Here is a 27,856-nt window from a genome sequence, read left to right on the forward strand (position 1 = left end):
TATTGACTTGTTCCTGGCCACGATCGTTTTTATCGCCAGTCACAAACATTCCATGATTGTGGCCCCACTTCAACGGAATTTCATGGCTAAGCATAAAACTTCCATGAGAAAGCACTATTGTATTTGTGCCCGGCTACAAAAATATTGTGTTCAGTGTGAGACAGCGTTGGAAGCAAGTCACTACCTTCGAGTCAAAACACAAGGTAAGGGTAATAGCACCATCGATTATACCATTTCGCAAGATGATTGATATATAGATTGAGCAGCTATTCATTGTGAATCAAGTAGCAAATATATACATCGCCTACCGACAGGGCTGCGAAACTACGTTAGTAATTGTCTTGCGCCCACAAGTCTACATACTCTACACCAGTGGTTCTCAACCGGTGAGCCGCGGCACACTACAGTGGACCATTTACGTCTCGCAAGGGGGCTGCGAAAGATTTCTTCTAAATTTTGAAATTATGCGCAAAATAATTCTAGTCTATAGCAAACCATCAATAATCTAGATCGGGCTCGATGTGAAGTTCGGACATTTGACAAATCAAAATTGCTGCCATGCCCACAATCTACATCCCTCACGAATTCGCTTTACCCGAAATATCGCGTGCCTTGAAGGCTCAATTCAGTGATGCCCAATACGTTGGTTGATAACAGAAAGGAGCAGACATGGCGGCTCCTGCGTGACAATGATGTCTTCAAATCCTCGTCGTCTTTCTAATCACCAGCGAGAAATGAAATCCTTTGGGGGTGATGTTCACGTTTACAAATTCGAATTACATACATAGCCATCCACATTGCGGTTGTTATGTAGCGTGCCGGTACTGTCGGTAAAATGTAGGCTGGGAGAGCGACGTTATGTTACCGGCGACGAATTTAAATTGAATTGAGTAGTAAGGTTGATCAAATTATATCAGCTTACAAGGGAACCCGCCGCTGAGGTTATTATCCCGGTTTGTTGAAACTATAATTAAACTGCGTGTGTCTGCCAATAGAGCTTTTAAGATAAGGCTATCTTTACTCGTGCTACACTATCTGCGTGGAAACGCGTTTGGCATCCATGTATTGGCCTACGCCTCTAGGTATTCATTAGCGCCGATCGAGCTTGGACTGTTCCATGCGATGATTAATTACCTCGGCAATGCAGTAATGGGCAGAGTTTATTTCCATACAAATCTCATGAAAGAGAAGCCTATCTAAGAGCAACCCGAAGTTTCTGTGACGTCGTTGGTTACTAAATCAAAGTGCCCCCCTTTACTTTCGTCTTAATATGCCCTCTGCCCTGCTTGTTGTAATCAAGAAGGTATGATATTCTGGCCCGATGAATACGACGACATTATTCTACCAAGGCTTAAGCTATATGAGGGACGGTTTAAGCAGCAAAGTTTACTTTTAAAAATATTAAAATGAAAAAGTTTATTTCGAAGAAAGGAAGTCACGCGGTGATGAACATTACAGTAAAAGGAGCTTTTGGCAGTGGAGGTATCAGGGTTGTAACCAAGTCACAAGGCTCCGAGTCACAAGTCAATCTCACTTCTATGGTTTTGACTCGAGTCAAGTCGAGTCATTTTCAAGTCCGAGTCGAAGTCATCGAGCAGAGGTTCGAGTCCGAGTCATAGTATTATGACTCGAGTCCGAGTCCAAGTCATTGTGTTGACTGCCCAGTGTCCAGTTAAAGTGTTGCTAAACCCACTTTTGTAACTCTTTTTGGTGATATCAAATGGTTTGCATCATAAGATACTCAGTTCCCTCACTTTTAGCAGTTTCTGGTCGCATTTCCAAGTACTAGTACTAATAGACGAAGTACTAGTACGGTGGTTGCGTTACTATTCTTCGAAATTACAATGAAATGTCGGACTCGGCAGTCTGAGTCTCGAGTCATATGACTTGGTTCGAGTCATGCGCAATGACTCGAGTCCAAGTCGAGTCAATCTACAGATTGACTCGGGTCGACTCGAGTCACTTCTGTATTTTGAGAAAATGACTCGTGTCAAGTCGAGTCATCAGAAAATCGTGACTCGAGTCGGACTCGAGTCGAGTCATGACTCGGGTCATTACAACCCAGGGAGATATGTTAGAAAAGAAAGAGCGCCATTATATTGCTACAGTTATCTAAATATAGGCCTCACTTAGTGTGACCTGGGCTTCCTTATTTGCGAAATTGACAAATGAAGCTATGGTACCAAGTGAATTGAAAACGCGCTTCAAAAAGCATAGACACTTATCTGACATATCGCCGATCTAAGATTTTTGGATGAGCGAAAACACCAATGTAAGTCGTTTACCAAAACGTTTGGAGTTTCAACTTTATCGCAGCAGGCCAGTTATGTGATAGCGCAGGAAACAGTTAAAATTTCAAAACCTCACACGGAAGCGGAAAAATTTATTATTCCGGCTTGCACTAGAACTGTAAAAAATGTCTGGGACCAAAGCTGCATGTGGGAGAATTGAAAGCGATCCCATGTTAAATGATACCATTCGTAGACGTATTTGTGACATGTCCGCAGATATATACAAGATACCGTAATTTGGCCTATGAAGCAGAGCAAAGTCTACTTGAGTAGAAAGACGTCGTCAGAAACCATCTCTGTACATCTGTGGGTGCTGCTATGTATTCTGGTAGTTTGCAGTTGCTATATGCCAAAAATTTGAAAACCACTGTGCTAGTGTGCCGCGAACTATTTTTCATTTTCAAAATTTGCCGCGAGGTCAAAAAGGTTGAGAACCACTGCTCTGCGCCGTCTGTCAGTCAAAATATAAGATTGTCTACGAAAGATCGGAAAATTGCAATGCACTTACACACCTAGAAGATACAATTTAAGCAGGCTCCAACTGTTGACTGGTAACCTAAACGCATAAACCATATCTTAATTCATAATAATACAAGCGGCTGGTTAAGGTGAGCACTGGCACATAAATGTATTCTTATAGAAAGATTACTACTACTATAGTCCACGACAACATAAGCTCTAATCACGTCGTTTGCGGTCAATTTATCTGTGACATCAAATCGTTGTATGATGAATTGACGATGGTTGCTTTCGCAGGCTATACAGCGGCGTGTATGAGCTATGTACATTGTACATACAGTTGTACATGTAAGTACATTATACAATGTACACTGTACAGTGTACACTTTTGTACAGTTAAATAGTGATTTATAGCTGATGACTTAAAATTTGACTCGGAAATTTCGCTTCGAGAATCGAGTCACAAGTTATAATCCACATTTCTGAAGCACCTATTCCTGAGGTGGTCAAAGTAGTCAAGAAAGCTCAAGTAGAAGTAACGACGAAAAAAAGCTACTCAAGTACGAGTAGAAGTAGTACTTGTAAAGTCAACCTAAAATGACTTGAGGTAAAAGTAGAATTTCTTGACTTTAGATCTACTAATTCAAGTAAGCAGTTGTGTAAACGGTTGTAATTCGTTCGCATGGAATGTCAACAGCAGCTGCACATTCAGCTATGCGGAGGGTGTAGAGCAGGGGTCACCAACCTTTTTGCAACCAAGAGCTACTTCTTGGGTACTGATTCAAGGGACGGGCTACCATTTAGTCTACTCCCGCCGCTCAGCCGTACCAGACTGAATATTCGCTTTGATATTCATAGCACTGGGCAGGAATAAAATTGCGGTGAGACTTCTGAGAGAATCTTTTAAATCAGAACATCTCCTTTCAACTAGCTCACCACTAAGATTTGTTAAGAGATCATGAATTACTTCGCACCATGTTTGTATAAATTATACAGCAACAGTCAACTCAAATTTTAAAATGAATCATGTCACACTTTAGACTGGACATCATGTTATCTGTTTCTATAGCAGCCATGGCATTGCATGCTATCAACTAGTGCGCTGCACTCTGGTATTTAACTTGATAATGCAACTCTGAGTGACTGTTCCAGATGTGCAAGTGCATTAACGACTCGTGTTATGTGTTTGTTTTGGATGATTGAAGTTTCATTTCCGAAAGGGTGACTCACAACGATAAGTTGATCCGAACACGCTTGCAACCTGCTTAGCTGCTGCGCACACACCACTGTAATTTTCCGTGTCAGCACTCAACAAGACACCAAAGGTTTGCTTCAGCCTGGTGGGCTTTGAGGTTGAGGTAATTTTGCTGTGTTACAATTTCAGAGGTGGTCAAAGTAGTCAAGAAAGATTCTCACGAAGAAGTAGAAGTAGCGACGGAAAAATCTACTCAAGTACGAGTAGAAGCAACCTGAAGCAACCTAAAACTACTTGAAATAGAAGTAGAATTGACTGACTTCAAATCTACTCAAGTAAGGAAGTAGCTGTGAAAACGATCGTAATTCGTTCGCATGGACTGTTAAAAGCAGGAAATGAAGCTATGCGGAAGGAGCAGGGATCTTGATTCATATTGGTGCATCCCAGGACGTGTCAATTTTTGACAGAATAAGCAGTCGTTCACATCTTGTATGTAAATGATAGTATTGATATGGAAATGCGATACTAATCCTTTGTTTACTCGAACACCCCGTTTTAGAGAATATCATGGCATGGCGTCCTCCCCCATAATATAAGGCCACTAGTTCAGTCGAAGAGCAATACGGAAAAGTTGTGTCGCATACGGCTTTAACACTTTGCGTGATTAGTATACGTTAATTAAAAATATGGCAGATCGTAAAAGTGCCATATAGTGTATAAGGCATTACTGCACATGCTTTTACACTTTCACGTGTATGTTCTCCAGACAAAGGAACTGAAACTATAATTAGAACACAACGTATGATACTGTAATTGGAAGAAAAATACAAATACTACTTCTAAAAAGCGGAAAAGATATTTCATGTGTTTTGTCCAGAAAGTTTCAACGGTGGTCTGCTAAAACATGTCTAACGTTAAAAAAAAGTCAAAGACCACTTTTCCAAATTAGGACACGTCATGGGCTGCTAGGTATAATAGGTAATTGCTAGATTGCGAAACGTAGTTTCAGACGTTTTGGGGGTCATACTTATTGTGATGAAATGTTTGATATAGGCGACAATGAGGTATAAAAGGAACCACGCAACCCGGTAAATAAATTATAGTCAGCGATACTTTCGTTAAAACTAATTTGTCACTCAATACTGTGCGTGAAGCGCAACGAAAATTCTGGGTATTACATGACTTTTATGAAAATTAAATGTTGGTACTACGTGAAAACAGCCCTGAAATTCCTCAGGCCATGTTTCTTATTGAGGGATTAAACTACTTCTACGTGACAAACTGAAAATAGCGAAAAGTAGGTAGGTAGTTCACAAAATATTACGAAGTAGAAGTAGAAGTAGCAGCGAAAAAAAGATTTACTTAAGTATCAGAAGTAGTGGAAAACTACTTGAGTACTTCGAAAAAGTTGAATTACTCCGTTTCTGAAAACCTCTGCCTTATTCAAGATAAGCCAAGTGATTTTTTGCGAAATGACTCTCGAGTCAAGTCCTTGGAAAAAGTTTACACAAGTCATCCCAACAATGAATTACTGGACCATGTAGAATACTGACGTCCGCATCGAAATACATGGTACCAGTAGCTGATTGGACGTGGACATTGGAATCTTTGCTTTTCCACGCTGTGACAACAACGTTCGATTTATTTCCTTCATTCCTGCAACGTCTAATCACTTTCTCGCTGAATAGTTGTGCTCACGATCCCAAGTGTTCAGTCATGCGGGCACATTGTCCGTTAGTCATGACACTAGGTGAGAACGAGAATGTTGACTAAGGTCGATTATTTCATGTTCACCCAAAATACCACGAGAATAGCGATAAAATGAATGGGCCTACATCGGAATTAATTCTGTACGTAGTACAAAAGGGAGAAGTTCTACTTAAGCAGTCACAGTAAGTGATAAAACAGTTGTGCGAAAATCGGGAACTGGCCATGATCTGACAGCCAGCCACAAGAATACGCTTTCCATTGCCGGCTAGGCCGCAGAAATGTCGAGATCGCCATTGTACAAAGTTTCACAATAACTCCGGTGATACGGAAAGTGTGGTGTTGCAAGATACAATAATAGTCTCTTGTAATCACTGAGGTTAAAGAGCATATATGTAAATATAGAATCGCCAAATTTTTTATCATTTGTTAGTATATAGTTAGCAGTTACAGTACATTGTACAAGATGCCGTGTGTGTTACTGAAACATCAGTTAAGCGACCATATCATACAGCCAATTGATTCCATCAGTGCCAGGAAGTGCAAAGATAGCACTGTCGCGAATTGCTCGACACGAAATAGGACTCGTGCTTTCCGTCATTTACAAACTCACGCGAGATCTCGTAAGAATTATGGTGTAACTTGACCACTAATCGCAAAAAGGTCGTATTCCCCCGTTCCTCGTTACGATGAACCTGCTCGCGGGCATAAAGTGATTGGTTTCAGCTGTGAAAACATCCTGAGCTTCATTTGACTTCTTATGGTCTTGAACTCCGTTCGTATCAGTATCAGTATAAATTTATTAACTATTTCATCATTTCAAGACATCAGAAGACTGCGACACAATCAAAAGATAGGATGGTGTCGAAACGACCTGCGGTATAGTCTTTGATATCAGACACTCCTCTTGGCCTAGGCGATGTAGAGTGGAGGCATGCGCACTGAAGGACAAGCGACAAAACGAAATGGCATGTGACGGAAGGCGAGATCGATTTGTCAGCTCGTGGTCCGGTAAACTTGAGGGCTGACTATTATTCCTTCAGTAAAATTGCCTTTGTTTCGATTTGAATGTGGACATTCTGGGGGACTGCCGTATAGCCGGCGGCATTCTGTTCAATTAACACTGTTGGTCTGGCATATTTTATAGAGGGATTATCCTCCACGTCAATTGATAGTCGGACGACGTGGACGCGTTGTACTTATGCACTTTAGCACCGTGGTAGTAAACATACTGAATTCGATGCATAGCGATGCTGATAGGATAACGGATTCGACTGATGTTCAATATCCATTGCATACCACTCAGAATGGCCCGAGCTTGTCATCCAAACTGCGTGCGTGCAGGTGCTGCCACACTCTTGCGTTTCCGGTGGCCGCTAAGTGCTAACCTGGAGGAATATTGGCCTGGTGTAAATGAACATATGCCAAATCATCATGAAAAACGAAGCAACAACTGAAGGCTACTATTTTACGATAACAGCAACTCCTTTAGACTCATGCTACCAATATTTTTTTGAGGCTGGTAGTGGTAACAAATATTATGTGCTGAGCCAAAATGTACAGTATCATGGTTCTGAATTACGATCAATCCACCAGGATAATATTGCATGACCTCTCATAAAATCGTATATTCTTCATCCTCAATATCAAACAAGATTTTGACTGTGTACGTTTCTGCTCAGTTGGCCTTCAGAAAATTGAATGTGCTAAAAGAATAGTCACTAAACGTAACTCCTTCGTGGACACCATGGTTAAAATGTCATAATCAATTAATAAGTAGGGCTGCGCAAGATCGAGTACCTGAGTGATTCGATTCTGAATCACGTATTATGTTTCGAATCAAGTCGAGTATTCGAGTATTACTCATTATGACGTCACAACAGAATGTACGATGTCAAAGTTCAAATATGTACCTTTTATGCCAACACAAGGAACATAATGCCTGTTATCCATCACATCAAAGATATTTCGGGATTTTTTTTGACCATACCGATTTCATTGCCCTTCTTGGCAATGTTGTCGAATGATCATGACCAGGGCCGTAACAGCACTTCGTCAGCCCCCCCCCCCCAAAAAAAACACGTTGGTCTTGGGCCCCCCACATGATGATGAACCGAACCTCTGGAGGGCTTCGCCCCCCAGACCCCCCTCACGCTATCCGCTGTTTACCGTGATACCTGTCATCTACATTGGGCGCCTTTGACTGTGTCAGCTTTTCTCGCCTAGATGCGCGAAGCGCGAAAAATTTCTATAATTCATGATTGAAACGGCCAATATGATCAGGAATTGCATATATATTGCTATCAATTTTTATCCTCTCACTGCTCACGTAATCAGATTTACAGGGGAGGTGTATTTGAAAAGGTAGGACCCCTCAATAATAATTAAACACCTTCGGGCGTATACCCGTTGGCAGGAAGAAAACAGCACTTCGTCAGGTCCCCCCCCCAAAAAAAAAAACTTGGGTCTTGGACTACCCTAGGGTGATAAACCTACACCCAATCACGTTGTTCGCTTTTGCCAGGAAATTAGCCGTACTGTGCAGCGAGGCAGCGCGAGGCGCGAAAATTTTCGATAAATCATGATAAAATCGGGCAAAAAGATAGGGAATTGCATATCTATTGCTATCAATTTCACGTCCTCTCTGCTCACGTAATCAGATTTACCGGTAGAGTTGGGTGAGGTGTCTTGGACAGTGTAGGGGCCTTTGATATGACTCCGTAACATGATGTTATTTAGTGACCTCCTGTCTGCTATATCAAAATATATAGAATCGCCCAAACGCAGGCTACTAAAGTAAAAGACGCACACGATTTCAAATCGGTATTTCTTCACTGGCAGATCATTTTTCCCTGCGGGATGGTATTTGTCTTGCGTATTTTTTCTTGGGGGAAGAGTACTCAAAATTCAAGACATTTGGCAACTTGAAATAGCGCGTAGCGCGAAAAACTTTTGGAAAAGTTGTATGAATTTTCAAAAAATAGTCTATAATTTATGCTAATTCACGAAATAATTATTGGCCCCCTTCGAGCTCGCCCCCCCCCCAAATTGGGGGTTTTGGGGTGCGGCAGTTACGGTCTTGATCATGACTTCGGAAATGTGTTATTGCCAGTAACGTTCGTAGCTTTGTACTATGTCTCGTATGCTGGGACACGGCCAATCAAGGTTTCAAGGCTTCCTCAGTATAAAATTGTATCGAAACTGTGATTCTCGTTAGTAAATTAACTTTCAGTTGCGAGGAGCGTGTAATTTCAGTACTCGAAAAATCGTATTTTACTACTCGACTCGAATCATTAAATTTAACACTCGATTCAGATTCGAGTATTGGAATCATTGTGCCCAGCCCTATTAATGATTAGCCTAGATGAAAAAAAAACAATGCCTTAGTGGAAACAAACTGAGGTGGTACCCTGTTTCGGCGATGAAATCATGTTTAACTTGAAAGTATAAGTGGCCTTGTACTTTACGAGTGTGCGGAAACATTTTACCGCGTAGCCATCATTGTGTACGGCTGTACCCGTCCATTTATTCAACTAGCCCCGATAATAATTGATTCATTATTGTATACTTACAGATAAGCTTTCACGTCGCGGACGTGAAGCGATACATCCGTAGTAATAAGACATGCCGCCAATGCACATACGATTCATGCCTTTTATTGGGTCTTAGTTGGGACATATACAGTATACACGCCGAGGGCTTAGTAGAGACACATTCGTCATTTTCCTACAACCGGTGCAGTATCAAGCGACAGTAATAAATATATTTGAGTAACAATGGTACTGCAATGCATATTTGTTACTTTGCTACCCATATATAGCGTCAATGAGTCTTCCACTGTCCAGAATTGGTCAATAGCGTGAACGCGCTATAAGACGCATGGCGATTACTGCACCATTATAGTAGGGTTGCCATACGTCCGGAATTTCCCGGACATGTCCGGAATTTCACTCAAAAATCTGCGTCCAGGAGGAATTTCTACAATACGCCTAAATGTCCGGAATTTTGAAGGCTTGAAGCAGGCTCAAAAGTTTTTCATAAATCAACATAAACGATACAATTTTCAAGCTGATTTATGCTATTTAAAATCCTCCTTCGCGCCGCGCGCGAGTTAATACAACGTATAATGATATTAGTATGGGCACCAGGCAGCACCCTCACCGAAAAATGCTATCAAAATAAATAGAAAAAACCATCATTTACTGAAATAAGTTTGATTGTAATTGCAATCATAAGCTAACGGTGTATTCCTAGAGTTGGTTAAGGCCTATTGGATGCTTCAGTCACAGACAGTGGTTCCAAATCGTTGGGTCGTTGCCTACATCTGGGGATCGCGATGATGTTGGACGTAATCAGCTTCCTAGGCCGCGAGTAAGTTTATGCAAGCTGAATTTTTTTTAGTAATCAGCTTATCAAGTTTTGAGCTTTATTGCCACGGAACATTTTCAAGTTGGAAATGAGGCCGCGACCATAAATAGTTGGAAAACACCGGCGAAACCGGCTGGTGCATTTTACAGTAGCTTAACACATGGAATAATCAATATTATTGACAGAATTCATACATAAAATTTAACAACCAAATGCATATACTAAGTGCACAACTAGTTAAATCGACTACCCTATGGTGGGCCCTAGATCAGTACTTTTTGGGCGGATGGGACAGAAAAATGTTGTTTAGGACCTGATTAAACACATAACCAGATATAGCCACACTGACCAAACAGTATAGCAGGGCTGTCAAACACAATCCCCACAGGCCAGACACAGCCCACCAGACGATTTCATCCGGCGCGTGGAGAAATCTATTGTAGACCCTAGCAAGCAGCAATCACCAGAGATCACATTACATATGGCACAATTCATGACCTATGTTACACTCCATTCTTGTGTATTATACAGTCGATGGGCAATGCGTGGCTAGTGTGACGTCATATTGACGGATAATGTGCTACACCTCATTTTGAAATCCGCTAGTGGGCGCTAAACAGTGTCCGGAATTTGCTTCACAAAAATATGGTAACCCTACATTATAGTAAACCGCTATTACCATTTGTTCTGAAATGATCGATTACGAATATGAATATTACAGCAATCTCCTGCAGTAATCGATTTACGGTTACGAATGTGATGAATTCTTGTGTCCTATTGTCTCGTCTTTTAAATTTAGTTAATCAATCGTCCCTTGATTACCGATCCGTGCCTCGCTGTATATTGTGTCGCCCCTAATTTGTTCTCATTTGGTACCTTAGTTGTTGGCCTAATTGTGTAGCGTATTATAGTGCTCTTTTCAGTTAAAAGCCTTAGATACTATAAAGCATATGTAATAAAGCTCATCACAACGATTACGTGGAAAAGTATAATAACGATTATTCACGATTACTTTTATTCTGCTTTCTTTGAAGCGTTGACCATATAGCCAGATACAATATATCCCGGAGCCAGATTCAGCCGGTAGGGCTACTCACCGGTTATATCGATCACCGCACGACGTTCCATGTAGCGTTGCATTTTAAACAGACTGTGCTTTAAAACAGTTCGTTTAAAACATGTTTAAAACATTATTTTTTTCAAACGTTGTCTAATTATGCATGTTTGTTTCAATACGTCCGAAAAACCGAGTATGAGCCCACGGATTGCACCCAACATAGTCGACGTATACGAAATGGGCTTGCTGGAATCCTCTAGTCTAAATCAGGTTTGCAATGACTCGAGTCATTTTCTCAAAATACAGAAATGACTCGACTCGACTTGAGTCAATCTGTGTATTGACTCGACTTGGACTCAAGTCATTGTGCATGACTCGAACCAAGTCATATGATTCAAGATTCAAACAGCCAAGACGGACATTTCATTGTAATTTCGAAGAACAGTAAAGTAACCACCCTATTGGGATTACGTCTATAGGTACTGGCGGTACCTGAAAATGCGACCAGAAACTTTTAAAAGTGAGGGAAATTAGTATATTATAAATGTGAACCATTCGATATCACCAAACAGAGTTATAAGAGTGGGTTTAACAAGACTTTAACTGGAAACTGAACAGTTTATACACAATGACTTGGACTCGGACTCGAGTCATAATACCATGACTCGGACTCGAACCTCTGCTCGATGACTTGGACTCGGACTTGACTCGGTGGTGAATAGAAAATGACTCGACTTGACTCGAGTCGAAACCATAAAAGTGAGAATGACTTGTGACTCGGAGCTTTGTGACTTGGTTACAACCCTGGTTAAACATATCTAGCAGAATGGCGAAACGCGTGTGCAATCAATAAAGAGCCGCAATCAAAGTCTGAAAGAGCCGCAGTTTGCCCACCCCAGTTATATAGGCCATGTAAAATGCGACTCCGAGAAGTGTGCCAGAACGATCAGCAGCGACAAGACCTTGGCCGAAAAGGACTGCCTTTGTGCTAACCACGGAAACTTCTATATATATTCAATGTTTAAATGTCCATACGCGCCTAAATGACTGGTGCTGAAGGTTCCTGTCCTGTCGGTCTGCGAACCCCTCAGCCAACTCACTAAACAGCACACCCAATTTAGCTGGTAAGTAGAGGCAAAGAGCGTATAGCCTGAGGGGGTCTGGGAGGGGGGGGGTGACCATAAGTTCTGATACGGTCCTGTGTATACCATAAAGGGATATCTAGAACTGTTCTAGATATCCCTGATACCATATCTATAGTATCAGTGGTAATCCTCATCGGAATAAAGAAGAGCAAGGTCGCAACGTTTAGGCAATGCTCAAATACCAAACCGCGCTCGAGATTACCGGGTCCTGATCAAACATATCGAGCTAACCTATACCGACGTCTGACATTTGTCACTTCATTTTCATCGCTTAATTGTCCCTCAGCGTGTATCTCAAACTGTTAAGCACTCGTACCCGCTGTCCATTTTCATCACAACTTTTAATGGCACCTATAGTATGATCACAAAGACCGTTCAAATGAAATTGGGTTCAGCGCGAAGAAATTTTTGAGTTGAATAAATACTCCCAGAAAATAGTTCATTATTTGGAGGTTTTGCAGATAATTTTGGGCTGTAGATAAGCGTAAAGGGTACTATTCATTTTTTTAATTCAGAGGTTCCGCGCCCCCCCTGAAAATGCTTCGCGGACCCCCGGTTGAGAAGTGGCTTTACCCGACTGGTGATCAAACCCACGACTTCCCGATCAAGAAGCCGGACGCTTCACCATTACACTAGCTTGTCGGTAAAATAGTCTACCTACGGACGTTAGTTATCTACGTAGGCCTATTGCCCCAAAAATCCAATATCAATCTGGCTCTAATTATGATATCTGACGTTCGCTACTGATGAGAGTCAGTCGAAAAGCTTATAGCCAATAAAATAATAATACGAAGTTCGTACCACCAACCAGCTATTTAATATGAAGCTAATGTTCCTCGTTTTTCTGAAGTTCTGTACGCCAAATTGCCTGTCGAAATCATGATATCTCAAAAAAGGTGATTCATTGGATCCATGCTGTTGTTATTATAGTAGTTGTGATTTTCAATTCGAGGGCTAGCTAAGCAATCGAGGAGGGTTGGTTCGATTATGTTCACAATAAGAGCAATTCTGTTCACAATAAGAGCAGTCTCATGTTCACAATAAGAGCAGTCATGTTCACAATAAGAGCAGTCTCATGTTCACAATAAGAGCAGTCGTTGTATTATTCACAATAACATCAGTCGCAGCACCACCATATCCCCCTGACACGATGTCCGAGTGGCAACATAGTCCGAACACAACCCAGACATGATGTCCGAACACCCCCAGACACGATGTCCTAGTGTCAACGCAGTTCGAACACACTCCTGACATGATGCCCGAACAACCCCAGACACGATGTCCGAGTGTCAACGCCGTCCGAACACACCCCAGACACGATGTCCGAACGCCCCCCCCCCCCCAGACACACTCCAGACATGATGTCCGAACACCCCCCAGACATCCTCATCCATACACGATGTCCGAACTCACCACGCCCCAGACATGATGTCCGAGTGTCAACGCAGTCCGATCACACCCCAGACACGATGTCCGAACCCCCCCCCCCCCCCCAGACACGACTTAACTTGACTCTGTGTCTCAAAATGTAAATTGACTCGTGACTCAAAGCTAATTTTTTTGAGTCAACTTCGAGTCATCAATCTATCGGTCTCGACTGGGTCGCTGTACCTGTACGCACGTACTTTACGTACGTACATCGTGTTTGGGGGTGTTCGGGCATCGTGTCAGGAGTGTGTTCGGACTGCGTTGACACTTGGACATCGTGTCTGGGGGTGTTCGGACATCATGCCTGGGTGGTGTTCGGACTATGTTGCCACTCGGACATCGTGTCCGGGGGATATGGTGGTGCTGCGACTGATATTATTGTGAATACAACGACTGCTCTTATTGTGAACATGAGACTGTTCTTATTGTGAACATGACTGCTCTTATTGTGAACATGAGACTGCTCTTATTGTGAACATGACTGCTCTTATTGTGAACATGAGACTGCTCTTATTGTGAACATGGCTGATCTTATTGTATTATCATGTCTGGGGTATCTTCGGACTGCATTGACACTCTGGACATCATGTCTGGGGGTGTTTGGATATCATGACTGAGGTGTGTCCACACTGCGTTGCCAATCGGAAATCATGTTCGGACATCATGTCCCAGCCTGTGTTCAAATATCAAGTCTAGGGTGTGTTCATAAAATCATGTTTGGGGTGTCTTCGGACTGCGTTGACACTCGGACATCATGTCTGGGGCGTGGCGAGTTCGGACATCGTGTCTGGACGATGTCTGGGGGGTATTCGGTCATCATGTCTGGGGTGTGTCTGGGGAAGGGGCGTTAGGACATCGTGTCTGGGGTGTGTTCGGACTGCGTGTACTCTCGGACATCGTGTCTGGGGTGTGTTCGGACTGCGTTGACACTCAGACATCATGTCTGGGGCGTGGTGAGTTCGGACATCGTGTATGGAGGATGTCTGGGGGGTGTTCGGACCTCGTGTCTGGGGTGTGTCTGGGGGGGGGCGTTCGGACATCGTGTCTGGGATGTGTTCGGACTGCGTTGACATTCGGACATCGTGTCTAGGGGTGTTCGGGCATCATGTCAGGAGTGTGTTCGAACTGCGTTGACACTAGGACATCGTGTCTGGGGGTGTTCGGACATCATGTCTGGGTTGTGTTCGGACTATGTTGCCACTCGGACATCGTGTCAGGGGGATATGGTGGTGCTGCGACTGATGTAATTGTGAATACAACGACTGCTCTTATTGTGAACATGAGACTGCTCTTATTGTGAACAGAATTGCTCTTATTGTGAACATAATCGAACCAACCCTGTAGAAGCAATCAGCCTCGGCCACTGAGCTACTCAGCCACTCAGGCCAGTCAGCCATAATTATAGTCAGGGTAAGACAGGGACTCGACGAAATTTTTGAAGTTTCGCACAACGTCATTGGTACATTCTACACTAGGGGTATGACCAGGTAAAGTACAAAGGACAGGCAGTTCTAATACATAATATTAATCCAGAACAGGACTTTAAGTTTTTTCAGTGCAGTGCACACTGCACAATGCATGTGAAGGAACAATTGATGTTCCGCTGCGGTTACTTGAAATGATTATACTGAGATGATAAACAAGGCCTAAAATATTTGCGTGTCAAAATTTTTCCCAGATCAATTTCAGTGTGCATATGTAATCATGTCCATGAGAAATGATTCCGAGTTCAGGAAAAGAGTTAGACTCCTCTATCCAACCATGGTCGAGGAAGAATGCCTGCTTCCGAGTAAATGGAGCTCGAGCGACAAGTACAACTTTCTAGCGTTGTCTCATAATGATCTTAAAGCGCAATATAAAGGTAATGTGTTGCTTAAATTCGTGTCTACGATTTAAAAAATACTGAATGTATTGTTTTAAGGTCTGGGTAAAACGCACAGAGATGCAGCATCAGTGCGGTCTGATCACCCGATTCCTGCTGGATGTGGAATATATTATTTTGAAACCAAAATAATCAGCAAAGGGAGAGATGGGTAAGAATGTATATTGGTATAATCAACCATACTTGTTCGCCTTCATTTCATGTAAATTTCAAAGTTGCGGGTAGACTTGAAATTGCAATGGATCTCGTCTGAAAATTAGTAGTATCTCGTTGTGTTGTTGAATTGAAGTTTGAACATAAATTGGCGGTAGTACCTATGTGACACAGATCATGCAACTGTGATTAAGACTACACAGAGTCTAAAACGCTGAGTTAGGTGGATTTTGGGGATATCAATGCCCACCATATCTGCCATATCTTTACGCTCTACTTCAAGAATGCCCCATTGCCCATTGTGCGCACTGCGACAGTATGTTTTGGTTGTTTTCAGCTTACTGTGACAATGGTCGTTTGTAATTCCGATGTAACTTCTAGCCATAATTATCACAGTGAAAGGAAAGAACGTTATGTATTTTTCTCCTTTTATGTTTTTGCGGCATATGCACCGACTCGTGATATAGGCCTACATACTCACGATCTTTGCATATGCATACCATGAGTGCATGATGACCATATGCCGCGGGACAAGGAAGTTGCATATAGCCTTGTAAGTCTTTTTAAGTCTTGCACAACCTCTCCATGCTATCCCGGTAATCCTGAGCGCCAAGCGTAGAAGTAATGGATACCAGTGTAACTAATCAGGTTTTTGGTCTGACCCTGCCAGGGATTGAACCAACGACCAACTGATCAAGATGCCGGATGCTTCACCATTATACTATCTTGTCAGTGAAAATTCGGTTATCTAACACTAGAATTCTTCATATCACACACAACTAATTGGTAGACTTAATTGAAGACACTAATGTTTATCAACTTCTACATTCATTGTTAGCATCTGTGAATGCTGAAACAAGTGACAGTGCTCAATATCATAATGAATTCTGCAAAACAGAAGTTTCCGATCATAGTGGGAGTGTGCCAATTCCAATATAGGGCTATCAAATATGAGAGTATTAACCATGCAACGTTGCAACACTTATCTATCTTTATCTATCTTTACCATGACGACCATGAGGTATTTTGAAAGTTCTATGATATGTTCATTTCTTGCAAGTTGATTATGTTTCGAGATGTTGTTTGGAAATTGGTCTATTGGTAATTTCTTCGTATGCCTGGTGCTTGACTGAGTATGCAAAATGTCGTCATAACTACGTTGAACTTATCAGAACATAGTCCGTTATGGGAGACCTACTCAACTAGTGTGAATATTTGTGTACACTGCCTGTCTGCCTCACCTTCTGGAAGTAAAGTGGGAGAACTGGAGTGCAATTTTGAGTTAAATTGTCTTATTCTACTGAAATAATCGGAACCCCCTTTGTGGATCGTGTACTATAATTCTGAAATGTATATAGCTTTGTAGTAGCATTATTCGGCATCCTGCGCTTGCCCTGGAATATCTTTCATGTCTCTCGTTCTGTGTATATATAGTTGTAATTAATTTTGCACTTGATTAAAAGTGCTGCTGCTGCTTGCGGTGGCGTCATACATTGACATCATGAGGGAAAACATGTGTCTATCTATATTGCATATAATTTATCGTCTGGTTTTTCTCAAGGTACATGGGCATAGGACTTTCGGCAAAGAATGTTAGTTTGAACAGATTACCAGGTAGAAAGCAGTGGCGAATTACATAGTAACTTATGACAATCATTTCATATACCTTTCATAGGGTGGGATAAGCAGTCTTACGGATATCATGGTGATGACGGACATTCGTTTTGCTCTTCCGGGACCGGAGTTCCGTATGGACCTACTTTCACCACTGGAGACGTAGTGGGATGCTGCGTAAATCTCGTGGACAGCTCTTGTTTTTATACGAAAAATGGCGTTAACATTGGGGTTGCGTTCAGAAATTTACCGGTTCGTATACCTTGTCTTCTTTTTGTTTCTACCAAATAAAAAAATAGAGTCTGCAATCTAGTGAAATTGCTTACAGCTGGGAGAATTACAAATATGACAGCTATTTTTTTATCATCGTAATCACCGATTTTATAAGTTTAATTAAACTTGACCGTAATTAACTATTTACTCGTGCCTGGATTTTGATAATAATTGGTGATGATAAGAGGGAGAGAAAGTAAAACCTGTCTTTATTTTCCTAATCCACCAACGAAATGAATCTCATTCTCACACTAAAAGGGTTTCGTTTTTCAATGCTGTCATCCCCTGAAATAAGAATTGCTGTCAATTGAGCTGCATGTTTTCATAATAATGTAGCTAAATATCACTCCGATTACTAACGGGTTATTAGTGGTGTAAGTTCAGCTTAATCCATCAATAATTTCATTATTTCACTGCAATAAAAGATAGCCCAGGAGTCGAAACGAATTGAAGTAGCCTTTCAATCAAACACCCACCTCGGTTTGAGACTGATTTCCCTGCATTTTTCAGCAAGTTTTGAATCTATAAATATCCTTATAGTATAGACTTGAGCTGCGATACTGGGCCTATGCAAGAAGTTACAGCGCTTTCTATGGTCAGATATATTCAGAGATCTATCGATCGACTTTATCTCGACAGTTGGAAAGCTTATGAAAAAAGGGGATAGAGTCTGGTCATTCCTTGCTCCCATCGCTTTGTTCATCCAAAGTAATACTAGCCATGCTATTATAGCCTGTAGTGTGAATATGGTTATTAGTGCTGGTGGTTGCAGTGCGAGTGTGAATTGTATATTGGAAGTTGTGCCAATATCACAATGTCCACTTTGTAACTATGTATCAATGGGGCTCGCTTTGTGTTGCAGAATATCCCTCTATATCCCATGGTGGGGCTGCAGACACCCCGAGAGGAGGTGTTAGCCAACTTCGGACAGCAACCGTTTGTATTTGATATCGAAGATTACATCGATCAGTGGAGGGTGAAGACCAGACTCACGATTGAGAACTTTGACGTGACGAATGACAGCGGACAGTTTCAGCTGGCGCTTCACAGGTCAGTGCCCGCTCACACATCAATGGCAGGGTGGTGAGTTATTATTGTTTTGACTGTGCCACTGCTCTACAGGGAAATTCGAATTTGGTAAAAGTGTTCATGTAAATATTTTTAGATGGTGATGGTGACTTTTAAATTTTACCTGAGAGTACAAGAGTGTTGGCGTGAATTTGCACACAGTAGTAGGCTACACCACTCATGACAGCCCAACTCCTACGCGGCCATGTGTAAGACACAGATTTCATCCAAAATGGTTTAATGTGCACTACACAATGTCTTGTGTTGGATGACACTTGGCTAAGGTACCAGTATTTGAATTAACCAATTACTATATTTTTGCATGTAAGACTTGCACAGACCAAGACAGTTACGTGAATAAAGTATCATGGTGGTTCAAAATAATCACTTGTATTTGAATCTCAGTATCCGTTAATGACTGCTCACAATCAGCCTCAGTGTGATTGCCGATACACAATGCGCTATCTTCCGGTCTTCCAAGTTTGACCCAATACCGATATAATATTATGATTATATTCAGCTTGTATATCGGCATCGATTTGTTTTCTGTGGTTTGATGAGAATGTGGAGAACGAAATCACAAAATCTCAACGGGTTGAAGTAGCCTATCGATTACATGATTAATTGGTCGTAGTAGTAATTGTTGAAAATTGGCACAAAAGAAGACAATTGTAAAATTATTGACTATACTTGAATGATAATGGAGTTCATTCAAGCCTCACATTATGGCCTATAACATAATCGTTATCAGTACATCTGTCCGTACATCAACATGCTGATGTCATTGATGGTAGTTTTTTGAGTCCTTCAATCACTATTTTGTGTCCTACAAGCTGTATGTTGTATATTATTTCAGTAGGCCTACTGATTTACTTATTTTTTTTTCATTAGACTTGTGTCCACTTATCTTATACACCACGGTTACGCTGCAACTGCAGAAGCTTTTGGCAAAAGGGTCGATTTGAATTGGGGAGAGTACAACGAAGATCTGACGTCGATACGGAACAGACAGAGTACACCTACTGCCTAGATGGTTTTTATATGGATTGCTTCTAATGAATCTTATATTTCAGAAATTCAGAAATTAGTACTTGCCGGACATCTTGCCGAGGCGATCGAAACCACACAGCAGCTTTTTCCTGATTTGTTGATCAAGAATAAAAATTTGTTATTCATGTTGAAGGCGAGTTGTTTCATATTTGTAGTTGCTATATGTCTCGCCATCCCGTGTGGCAATAAGTGTGGCGATGTGATATTTCTTAGGAAAAGTATGTTGAAGGGCCATTGTGCGCCAGTGGTTTTCTTGATGGGAGGTGATAATTTACTCCTGCTCGGTACCGGAAATGATTTGTCCCATATCCAAATCCGACGTCCAATCCTGTAATGGCTTGAATTTTATTCAAAAATGGTATGAAAACTGACAATTGTTGAACATTTCATGTCCACATCACAATCTAGCTTTGAAATTATCGTAAATCCAAATTTGGTATATATTTAAAATAATGATTCACATTCATCTCTGCTGCTCAGACTCTATCTCCCCCCAATCACTGCGAAAGCGGGCCGCATCTACTTTCGCTGTCTTGAAACAGCATGCAACATAGGGCAATAATTCAACCGCTCTATTCAGGTACGGCAGTTTATCGAAATGATTAACGGAACGGAAAGCGAAGTGAAAAACCTGTCGAGGTATAGCTTCGGCGATGGAGAGTCTTCTTCCGGGATATCTGCGGCGAGTCCTGCTCGGGTATGAGTCAGTTGTTTCATTGTTCTGTTTCTGATTGTTTGCCGGCGTAACAGCAAAGCTGAAGGGGGCCCTTCATTAGCCTCCGGTCTTTTTACCAAGTGACGCAGTGATTGTAGTGTCTCCAGTGGCTATATACTATGCAAGGCTGCCGTGGAGTGTTACGTAATTCTTTTCAAAGTACTCGTGTACGATTGACACCTCCCGTACCGAGCATACACTCGAGTAGTTTTTGCAGGCTGTAAAAAATCGCAGGTCGTACTTTGGCATGATTAGTGCTACCCGTTTTTACTCTGATAGCATCTGTAGCGGCTATGCTGATCGAGTCGGTTGTCGCGTTGTTTCAGGGCAAGAGTCAGCCATAGCAGTCGGAGTCGGGGTTTCGTTAAATTTTCTCTTGTTGTAGTTTGTAAAAATGATCTGACTCGGACTACATTTACTGATAAACCAAATGTTACCAAAAATGCCGTTACAGTCAAAGAAGTTATGAAGTTTTTGCGCATTCAAACCATCGCAAACTCAGTTTCTTTATCTGGGTACACAGTTTTCATAATTTCTATGAGTACTGCATGTCTAAAAATGTAATAGAAGTATAATTTTCCGAGTGGATTTTACAGGAATGTCAGAGTTCTGTGAAGAAGACATTAGGAGTCGGAGTCGGTGAATTTAAAATTCCGGAGTCGGAGTCAGTATATTGAAAACGTTTGGAGTCAGAGCCTGTGGTAAAAGGAACAGACTCCACACCCCTGGTCGCAAGTGCTGCCGCAATATGGATCTATTACCTACTCCCTTGTGTAGCACTTCTATGGTCTTGTCGACCAGTTGGGTTCTATTACTACTTCCATTATTTCAAAACCCTGCCAGATTGAGATACAGGAAAAAGATAGTACACAGTCGAAACGACTTGCAGCAGATACCGAACTTGTCCTACGACACGTAAAAAAAGTCGTTTAATCTGAATTTAAGTATCAGAAGATATCATAAAAAGTGCAAGCGATTAAAATGAAGTGGAATGTGTTAGTAGGGGAAATAGATATGGCAGAACGTGATCAGGTAACCTAGAGCACAGGCCCGTGTTCATTCAGTGGAGTTTCCTTGTATTTTGATTTGAATGTGGACATACTCCACGACTGTACGGTTTTCGATAAAATACTGTTTGAACAGTCATGGTCGGTTGTGCTAGATGCAGCGATACGTTCTTTTGAAATTCGTGCTGAGCATATTATATATGTAGCATTGTTTTTCGGCTTTATTCTCTGCTATATTGACAAACATTATCAATGATCATATATAAATTCCAGACGTTTGCTCCTCTCTCAGGTGCCGTCGGACAGCCCTGCTTCGAGTCGCAACGGTTATTCGCCGGTTCTTCAGGCCTCTGCCCGCCATCCGCATATCGCGCATAGCTCCACTTACCTGTCTACTGTGGACGACGCAGAATCGAACGTTTCGGGGTCTTCGGCGAACGTGGATCCCGATAAGCCTTCGCATAGCAACACCAGCAGGTAAGAAATGCACGTAGCGAGATTAAGTGACTTATCACGTGCATTTGGTGCCTTATTTTAGGTGTAGGCTTACACACCGGTGGTCAGTAACGAAGTACTTCTATTTACTCAGAATATGCGCAACTACGTACACACCTACTTGATAGTTTTTGAGATGAGGCTGCTTGCTTTTTGCAGATTTTATACGGTAGAATTACTTGCGGGATAGGCTTGCATCGTTATAAACGGACGAAACAGCAACCCCACTCCGGTTATATATAAATACTTAGTTGTACTCAGTTCCGAAAACGTGGCGTCCCTCCTATTAATTGCTAAAAGTATGCGACCCCTCGAGTCAAACAAATTTATTTTTTAACCTTCTTATTCGATTGCCAGCAAATTTGGCACTTGTCATCCAATCCAAATTTCACCAAGTACCAAATTCACCGATAACCCGGTGTATTTGTTCAACAGCGTTTGCAGCGACAGTGAGATGGACACTGACACTGACGAGCAAAACGCAAACGACACGGCGACAAACAATCTTTCGACATCACCGCCCTGTCCAGGACCGGCACGGATTGCAAATGGAAGTGGCTCTGGTGACGCTGCAGCGGGTGCCGCAGATGCGATGGATACGGAAGACGGCCGTCAGTATTTCATTTGTGTTTGACAAATCATGTTAGTCTGTAATCGAATTATTGATTTGGGATTTGATGGAACCCACGTGAAACATCTTTCCGGCAGGCTAATTTTTTTATTCTAGTTCAGTCGAAATCTTCGAGTTCTGGTAATTCTCTATCAGAATGCAAAAAATTTCCATCTGTCACCACAACCTCTGGGATTCGTCTGTGAATACACGCAATGTCCAGTTCCGAGTCCAACAAAATTCAATGTACAATTGAATTATGTGTGCATTACTGATATTGAAATGAACCCAAATATCTGCAGCTGAAACTTGTCAGGCCTAATTGTCGGCCACTAGCAGTGAATTCAAAAGTCCCTTGTATATTAACAGTCGTATCACTGAATATGATATGATGTCACAGACATGAGAATCCGACTAATCGAGGCAAACTCTTAGTTTGGCACAATGTACTATTTTGAGATTATACGCAAGACACATAAATATAAGAATAAACGTTTAGGACAATTCGGTTAATCGGCTGTTAAGTTAATGCAGTTTGCGAAACTCACCAATTCATTCAATATGCAAGGTTTATAGACACTAGGGTTGTTCAGATTTGAAAAATTGTCAGGAAACTTCGATGCTTGTGATCCAAATGATGGTTTAGTACAGTGGTTCTCAACGTGGGCGATTTGGCGGTCTAGGGGGGCGAAAATGGACAAAGGGGGCGATAGGGGGGCGATGACGCGTCAAAACAGCTGACCTTTTTTTTTTTTTTTTTAGTCAACCCACGGAAATTTAGTTAGAAAAGTGGCGGAAGTTGACCTTTTTTTTTTAGTCATCCCGCCGGTGATTACAGTTTGTATGCCCAATTTTCGATACACAAAATTTGGGGGGCGATGATCGGTGTTGAGCTTGAAAAGGGGGCGATGGGTCAAAAAAGGTTGGGAACCACTGGTTTAGTACATAAAAACACTTTTATGAGCGATTTTGGTATCTTCCTCTCGATCTTCTATCCCAGAAAAGCCCCCAAAGATCCACGGGACAATTCTCCTTACTACTGGATCTGTAGTGTCGACCATGTCACCGGTTAACAGCTTTTGTGATATTATCAGTTGAAAATGGCCGCGTAGAGATGAGATATTGCGATAAAAAATGTTTTCGCTTCTTCAAAATACGATCCAAAACAAGCTGATGTCAACCGTGCAACCAATACATGATTCCCATGAACATGATAGAGAGGTTTTGCAGAGCAAAACGGAGATGCATATGGCCTTTATAGGACTGCGTTTAGGTACAATTCAAGAAATAGAATATATTTTATTGCAATATCTCATCTCTACGCGGCCGTTTTCAACTGCTGACGTCACAAAAGCTATAAACTGGTGACATGGTCAACACTACAGATCAAGTAGTAAGGAGAATTGCCCCGTGGATCTTTGGGGGCTATTCGGGGATAGAAGATCACGATTAAGATCATCAAAATTGTTCATAAAAGTGTTTTGTGACCTAAACCATCATTTAAATCACAAGTATCGAAGTTTCCTGACAGTTTTTCAAATCTGAACAACCCTAAAAGACACATAGACCTCCTAGCTCACAAATCAAAGTGTTCCTGGACTTGATTACAAATAGACATAGTTTAAAAGCTGTGCTGTGCAGCTTTGCAGTCCTGTGTGCATGGAATGTTATTTTTTGAAACTCAATAATTCCTATACCAGTTGTCCGATTTTAGTGAAAGAAAATCCGTTCTACTCAGAATTGAATACTCAATTAATCCTCAGATTTCTAAATCGATGTAAAAACCGAGCAGATCAAGGTATTTGACGTTTGTCATGGAATCTGCATCTGATCCTCCGCAACGCTTCAAGTACAGTCGTAGGGTACCAGTAAATTCAGCTCTTTACGAATTTAACATTAGAAATGTAGAAGCTACTATTTTTATTATTCTGAAATCGATGAATAAATATTGTAATAATAAGCTAGAAAATGATTGTTTCACTGAATATGAGATATGGTGTGAACGTAATAATTAGAATATAAGGGTTACGTGTTAGGGTAATGGTAGGTTAGGATTGGATTAGGGGCCTCCCGAGTGCCGAATGCACCGGCAAACTTCAAATGACTGATGTCGGAATTTTTTCAGCGTTCCAAAGAAAATTGTGCGGAGGGAATCCAACGGCTATTCTCAACATACTGGCATTTGGGAAGCATTTACTTGAACTGGGCAGCGACATCAAGAATGAAGACGGCCCGAACAAAAAGAATAAGAGATTGCTTGAAGTACGGATGTGCCAGCGCTTATTTGATTGTATCTGTAGCTTTGTGATTTGATTTCTTCCCAGGATGCCTACAGCTTGCTGGCGTATTCCGATCCTTGGAACAGTCCAGTCGGTCACCAGCTTGACCCTGTGCAGAGGGAGCCAGTCAGCGCGGCGTTGAACAGCGCGATATTAGGTGAGAGTACACGGCTACAGGCTGTACTACTACACAGGACGTGTGCCGGCTATTGGAAATATTTATGTATTTATCGTTAGATTTTCAATGCGAGTTACTGTGAATTTGATCCAATTATTTTTTGACCTGGTTCCATGCAGACTATTGAACTGCTATCGACTACTCTAGTAGAAGCTGGAGTAATGCCATAAATTTCTACTTTATTGCATGTAGAAGTAGATATTGTCAAGACAAGCGAAAATTACTTCCAGTGGATTTAGAATATGAAAATACTCAGGCAGTAGGTTTGATCGACGGGCCGCATACTTTTGGTACTCCATCGGAGATAGCTACTTTCTGAGTTGCGAGATGTATTTTTGCGACTGCCTCATAACGGCTAACAACACGGCGAGTTGGCGTCATTTTCAAAAATATATCCAGTTGCTGTGATACAGGGGCAATTTGGCTGGGTTTGAATGACTCGACTCAAGTCCGACTCGAGTCACGATTTTTTTGTGACCTGACTTGACTCGAGTAATTTTTTCAAGTGCGTCAAGTGACTCGACTCGAATCAATTTGTGTATTCACTCGACTTGTGCTCGAGTCGTGGTGCATGATTCGAGACTAGGACGGCCAAGACAGACATTTCATTGTAACTTCCAAGAATAGCAAAGTCGCCACATGATCGGTATTTCGTCTATCAGTGCTGATACTTGGAAAATAGGGCCAGAAACTGTTAGGACTGAGGAAAATTATGTTATTATGAATGTGAGCCATTCTACATCACTCGGGCAGAGTTGAAAAATTGGGATGAATTGGATTGTACCCAAAACTCAACAGGGAACACAATGACTTGAACTCAACCCTCTGCTCCAGTGGTTCTCAAACAATTTTCGCTTGTGGCACACTAGAAAATTTATATTACGCTCGCGACACACTTACAAGAAAGGTGCTGTAAAAATCTATTCACGTGTTAATGCGATGGTTATGCTTGTTTATACAAACGTGTAGCTTGCTAAAACGATGTTTAATTGTTGACAAGCATACCCGCATTTCTTCATTTCCCAAGCAGCGTCTCTCAGTTAGGCTACGTCTTTTTTTTATCTCAGTCAAAACGAAAATATGTTCACAGACCCATTGAGGTACAAAGCTCCATAAGATTTAGATTGCACTTATCACGGCCTTTGAGCTGTTCTTCTTGAATTCCAGACAATGATTTGCGGCACAATTTCTAGTTCATGAGTTGATTTGAAACAATTCCAATTGTATCCAGGCGTAGCCGCCCAGTGATGATGTTTAGTTTACCCTATTTGTTGGCAATGCCACGATTATTTTCATGTATATGGTCACATGTGCTTATTAATCAGCCTGCTGAAATGTTAGACCGCTTTTCGATCGCATCTGCTTGTCTGCATGTCTCATATTCAAAATTATACAGTGCTTTTGATTACTTTTTATTTTTCGTAGAGACAGAGTTGTAACCAAGTCACGAAGCTCCGAGTCACAAGTCAATTTCACTTTTGTGGTTTTGACTCGAGTCAAGTCGAGTCATTTTCAATTCACCACCGAGTCAAGTCCGAGTCCAAGTCATCAAGCAGAGGTTCGAGTCCGAGTCATGGTATTATGACTCGAGTCCAAGTCCAAGTCATTGTGTTGACTGCTCAGTTTCTAGTTGAAGTCCTGTTACACTCACTTTTATAACTCTGTTCGGTGATATCAAATGGTTCGCATTGATAATATACCAATATTCCTCACTTTTCTTTTCTGGTCGTATTTTCAAGTACCAGTACTAATATACGAAATCCCAATAGGCTGGTTACTTTACTGTTCTGCGAAATGACAATGAAATGTCGGTCTTGGCCATCTGAGTCTCGAGTCATATGACTTGGTTCAAGTCATGCACAATGAGTCGAGTCCAAGTCGAGTCATTACACAGATTGACTCGAATCGAGTCTAGTCATTTCTGTATTTTGAGAAAAGGACTCGAGTCAAGCCGAGTCATCAGAAAATCGTGACTCGAATCGAGTCATTACAACCCTGTGTAGAGATCATTCGTTATTTTTCTCGCAATTTTATGTCCGCCTTCCCGCAGCTACTCAGTGAGCTGTTGTGACTTGTGCGATCTTTCTCTTGCAGAGTCTCAAAACCTGCCCAAGACCCCGCCGCTGCTGATGGCGATATCTCACGCGCAGCAGTGCGTCAAGAAGATGGCCCAGTGCAACATCGGCGCGTGCGCTTTCGCCTCCGTCCACGACTACCTGCGATAACGCCGTGGTGTTTGTTTGTGCGACGAAATTGAAATCTACGCCTGGAATTGAAATGCAGCCTGGCAAGGACGCGTTACGAGCGTTTACCGTGCGGTGTGAATGGATTGCGGTGCCCTGGAGACTGAAATCTCACTGTGCGGCGTAATATGAGGTTGCTCGTGTTGGCCTTTATGACGCGACATGCCTTTGTCACGTGTGGAAATGATACTTTCTGTTACCTTTTATAGCACTACTTGTTCCCTATCTCTGTGTATTGTGTATGGCGAGAATAAATGAGTTTTTCGTGATTAAAAGCTACTTCGTCTAGGCTTTGGAAGTAGCTTTTAGTGGTGAATTCGTAATATCACAACAGAAGGAGAGCGGGAGATCGTGTGCAAATAGCAGTGCCACCGATGACGTTGTTGTGCGGGGCATGAATACTGGCTGGCGTTCAAAACGGGATGACGATGAACTGAAAATCGGCGATGACGCGGAATATGTAATGCAGGCGTTTGAGCGGGTCTATTGGGAGTCAAATCAGAGTGATGACCTTTTTTTGGGTCAACACACCAAGATTGCCAGTAAATGTTTCAAAATCAGCTGCTTTCGTTGAACTACCTTCTATGATTTATAAAAAAAGTGTACTATACTGATTCCAAAATATGGTAACCTGTGTTA

At 41.8% G+C, this 27,856-nt stretch overlaps 1 protein-coding gene across 1 annotated transcript in view; it reads left to right on the plus strand.

The window, feature by feature from the left end:
• Positions 1-27,492, plus strand: part of LOC145439206 (ran-binding protein 9-like) — a 333,125-nt gene extending 305,633 nt beyond the window's left edge. The window contains exons 2-14 of the mRNA XM_080316701.1: positions 15,329-15,511; positions 15,572-15,683; positions 17,247-17,299; positions 17,361-17,551; positions 18,435-18,622; positions 19,532-19,653; positions 19,714-19,823; positions 20,271-20,387; positions 21,705-21,889; positions 22,343-22,518; positions 24,643-24,779; positions 24,842-24,953; positions 27,069-27,492. Of these exons, the coding sequence (XP_080172827.1) occupies positions 15,355-15,511; positions 15,572-15,683; positions 17,247-17,299; positions 17,361-17,551; positions 18,435-18,622; positions 19,532-19,653; positions 19,714-19,823; positions 20,271-20,387; positions 21,705-21,889; positions 22,343-22,518; positions 24,643-24,779; positions 24,842-24,953; positions 27,069-27,199 (1,791 nt within the window). The 5' untranslated portion in view covers positions 15,329-15,354 and the 3' untranslated portion in view covers positions 27,200-27,492. The remainder of the gene's footprint in view (positions 1-15,328; positions 15,512-15,571; positions 15,684-17,246; positions 17,300-17,360; positions 17,552-18,434; positions 18,623-19,531; positions 19,654-19,713; positions 19,824-20,270; positions 20,388-21,704; positions 21,890-22,342; positions 22,519-24,642; positions 24,780-24,841; positions 24,954-27,068) is intronic.
• Positions 27,493-27,856: the final 364 nt, after the last annotated feature.

The sequence above is a fragment of the Botryllus schlosseri genome, chromosome 5 (genome assembly GCF_051294905.1).
Source record: "Botryllus schlosseri isolate E-star chromosome 5, Bs_hap1, whole genome shotgun sequence".
Lineage (NCBI taxonomy): Eukaryota > Metazoa > Chordata > Ascidiacea > Stolidobranchia > Styelidae > Botryllus > Botryllus schlosseri.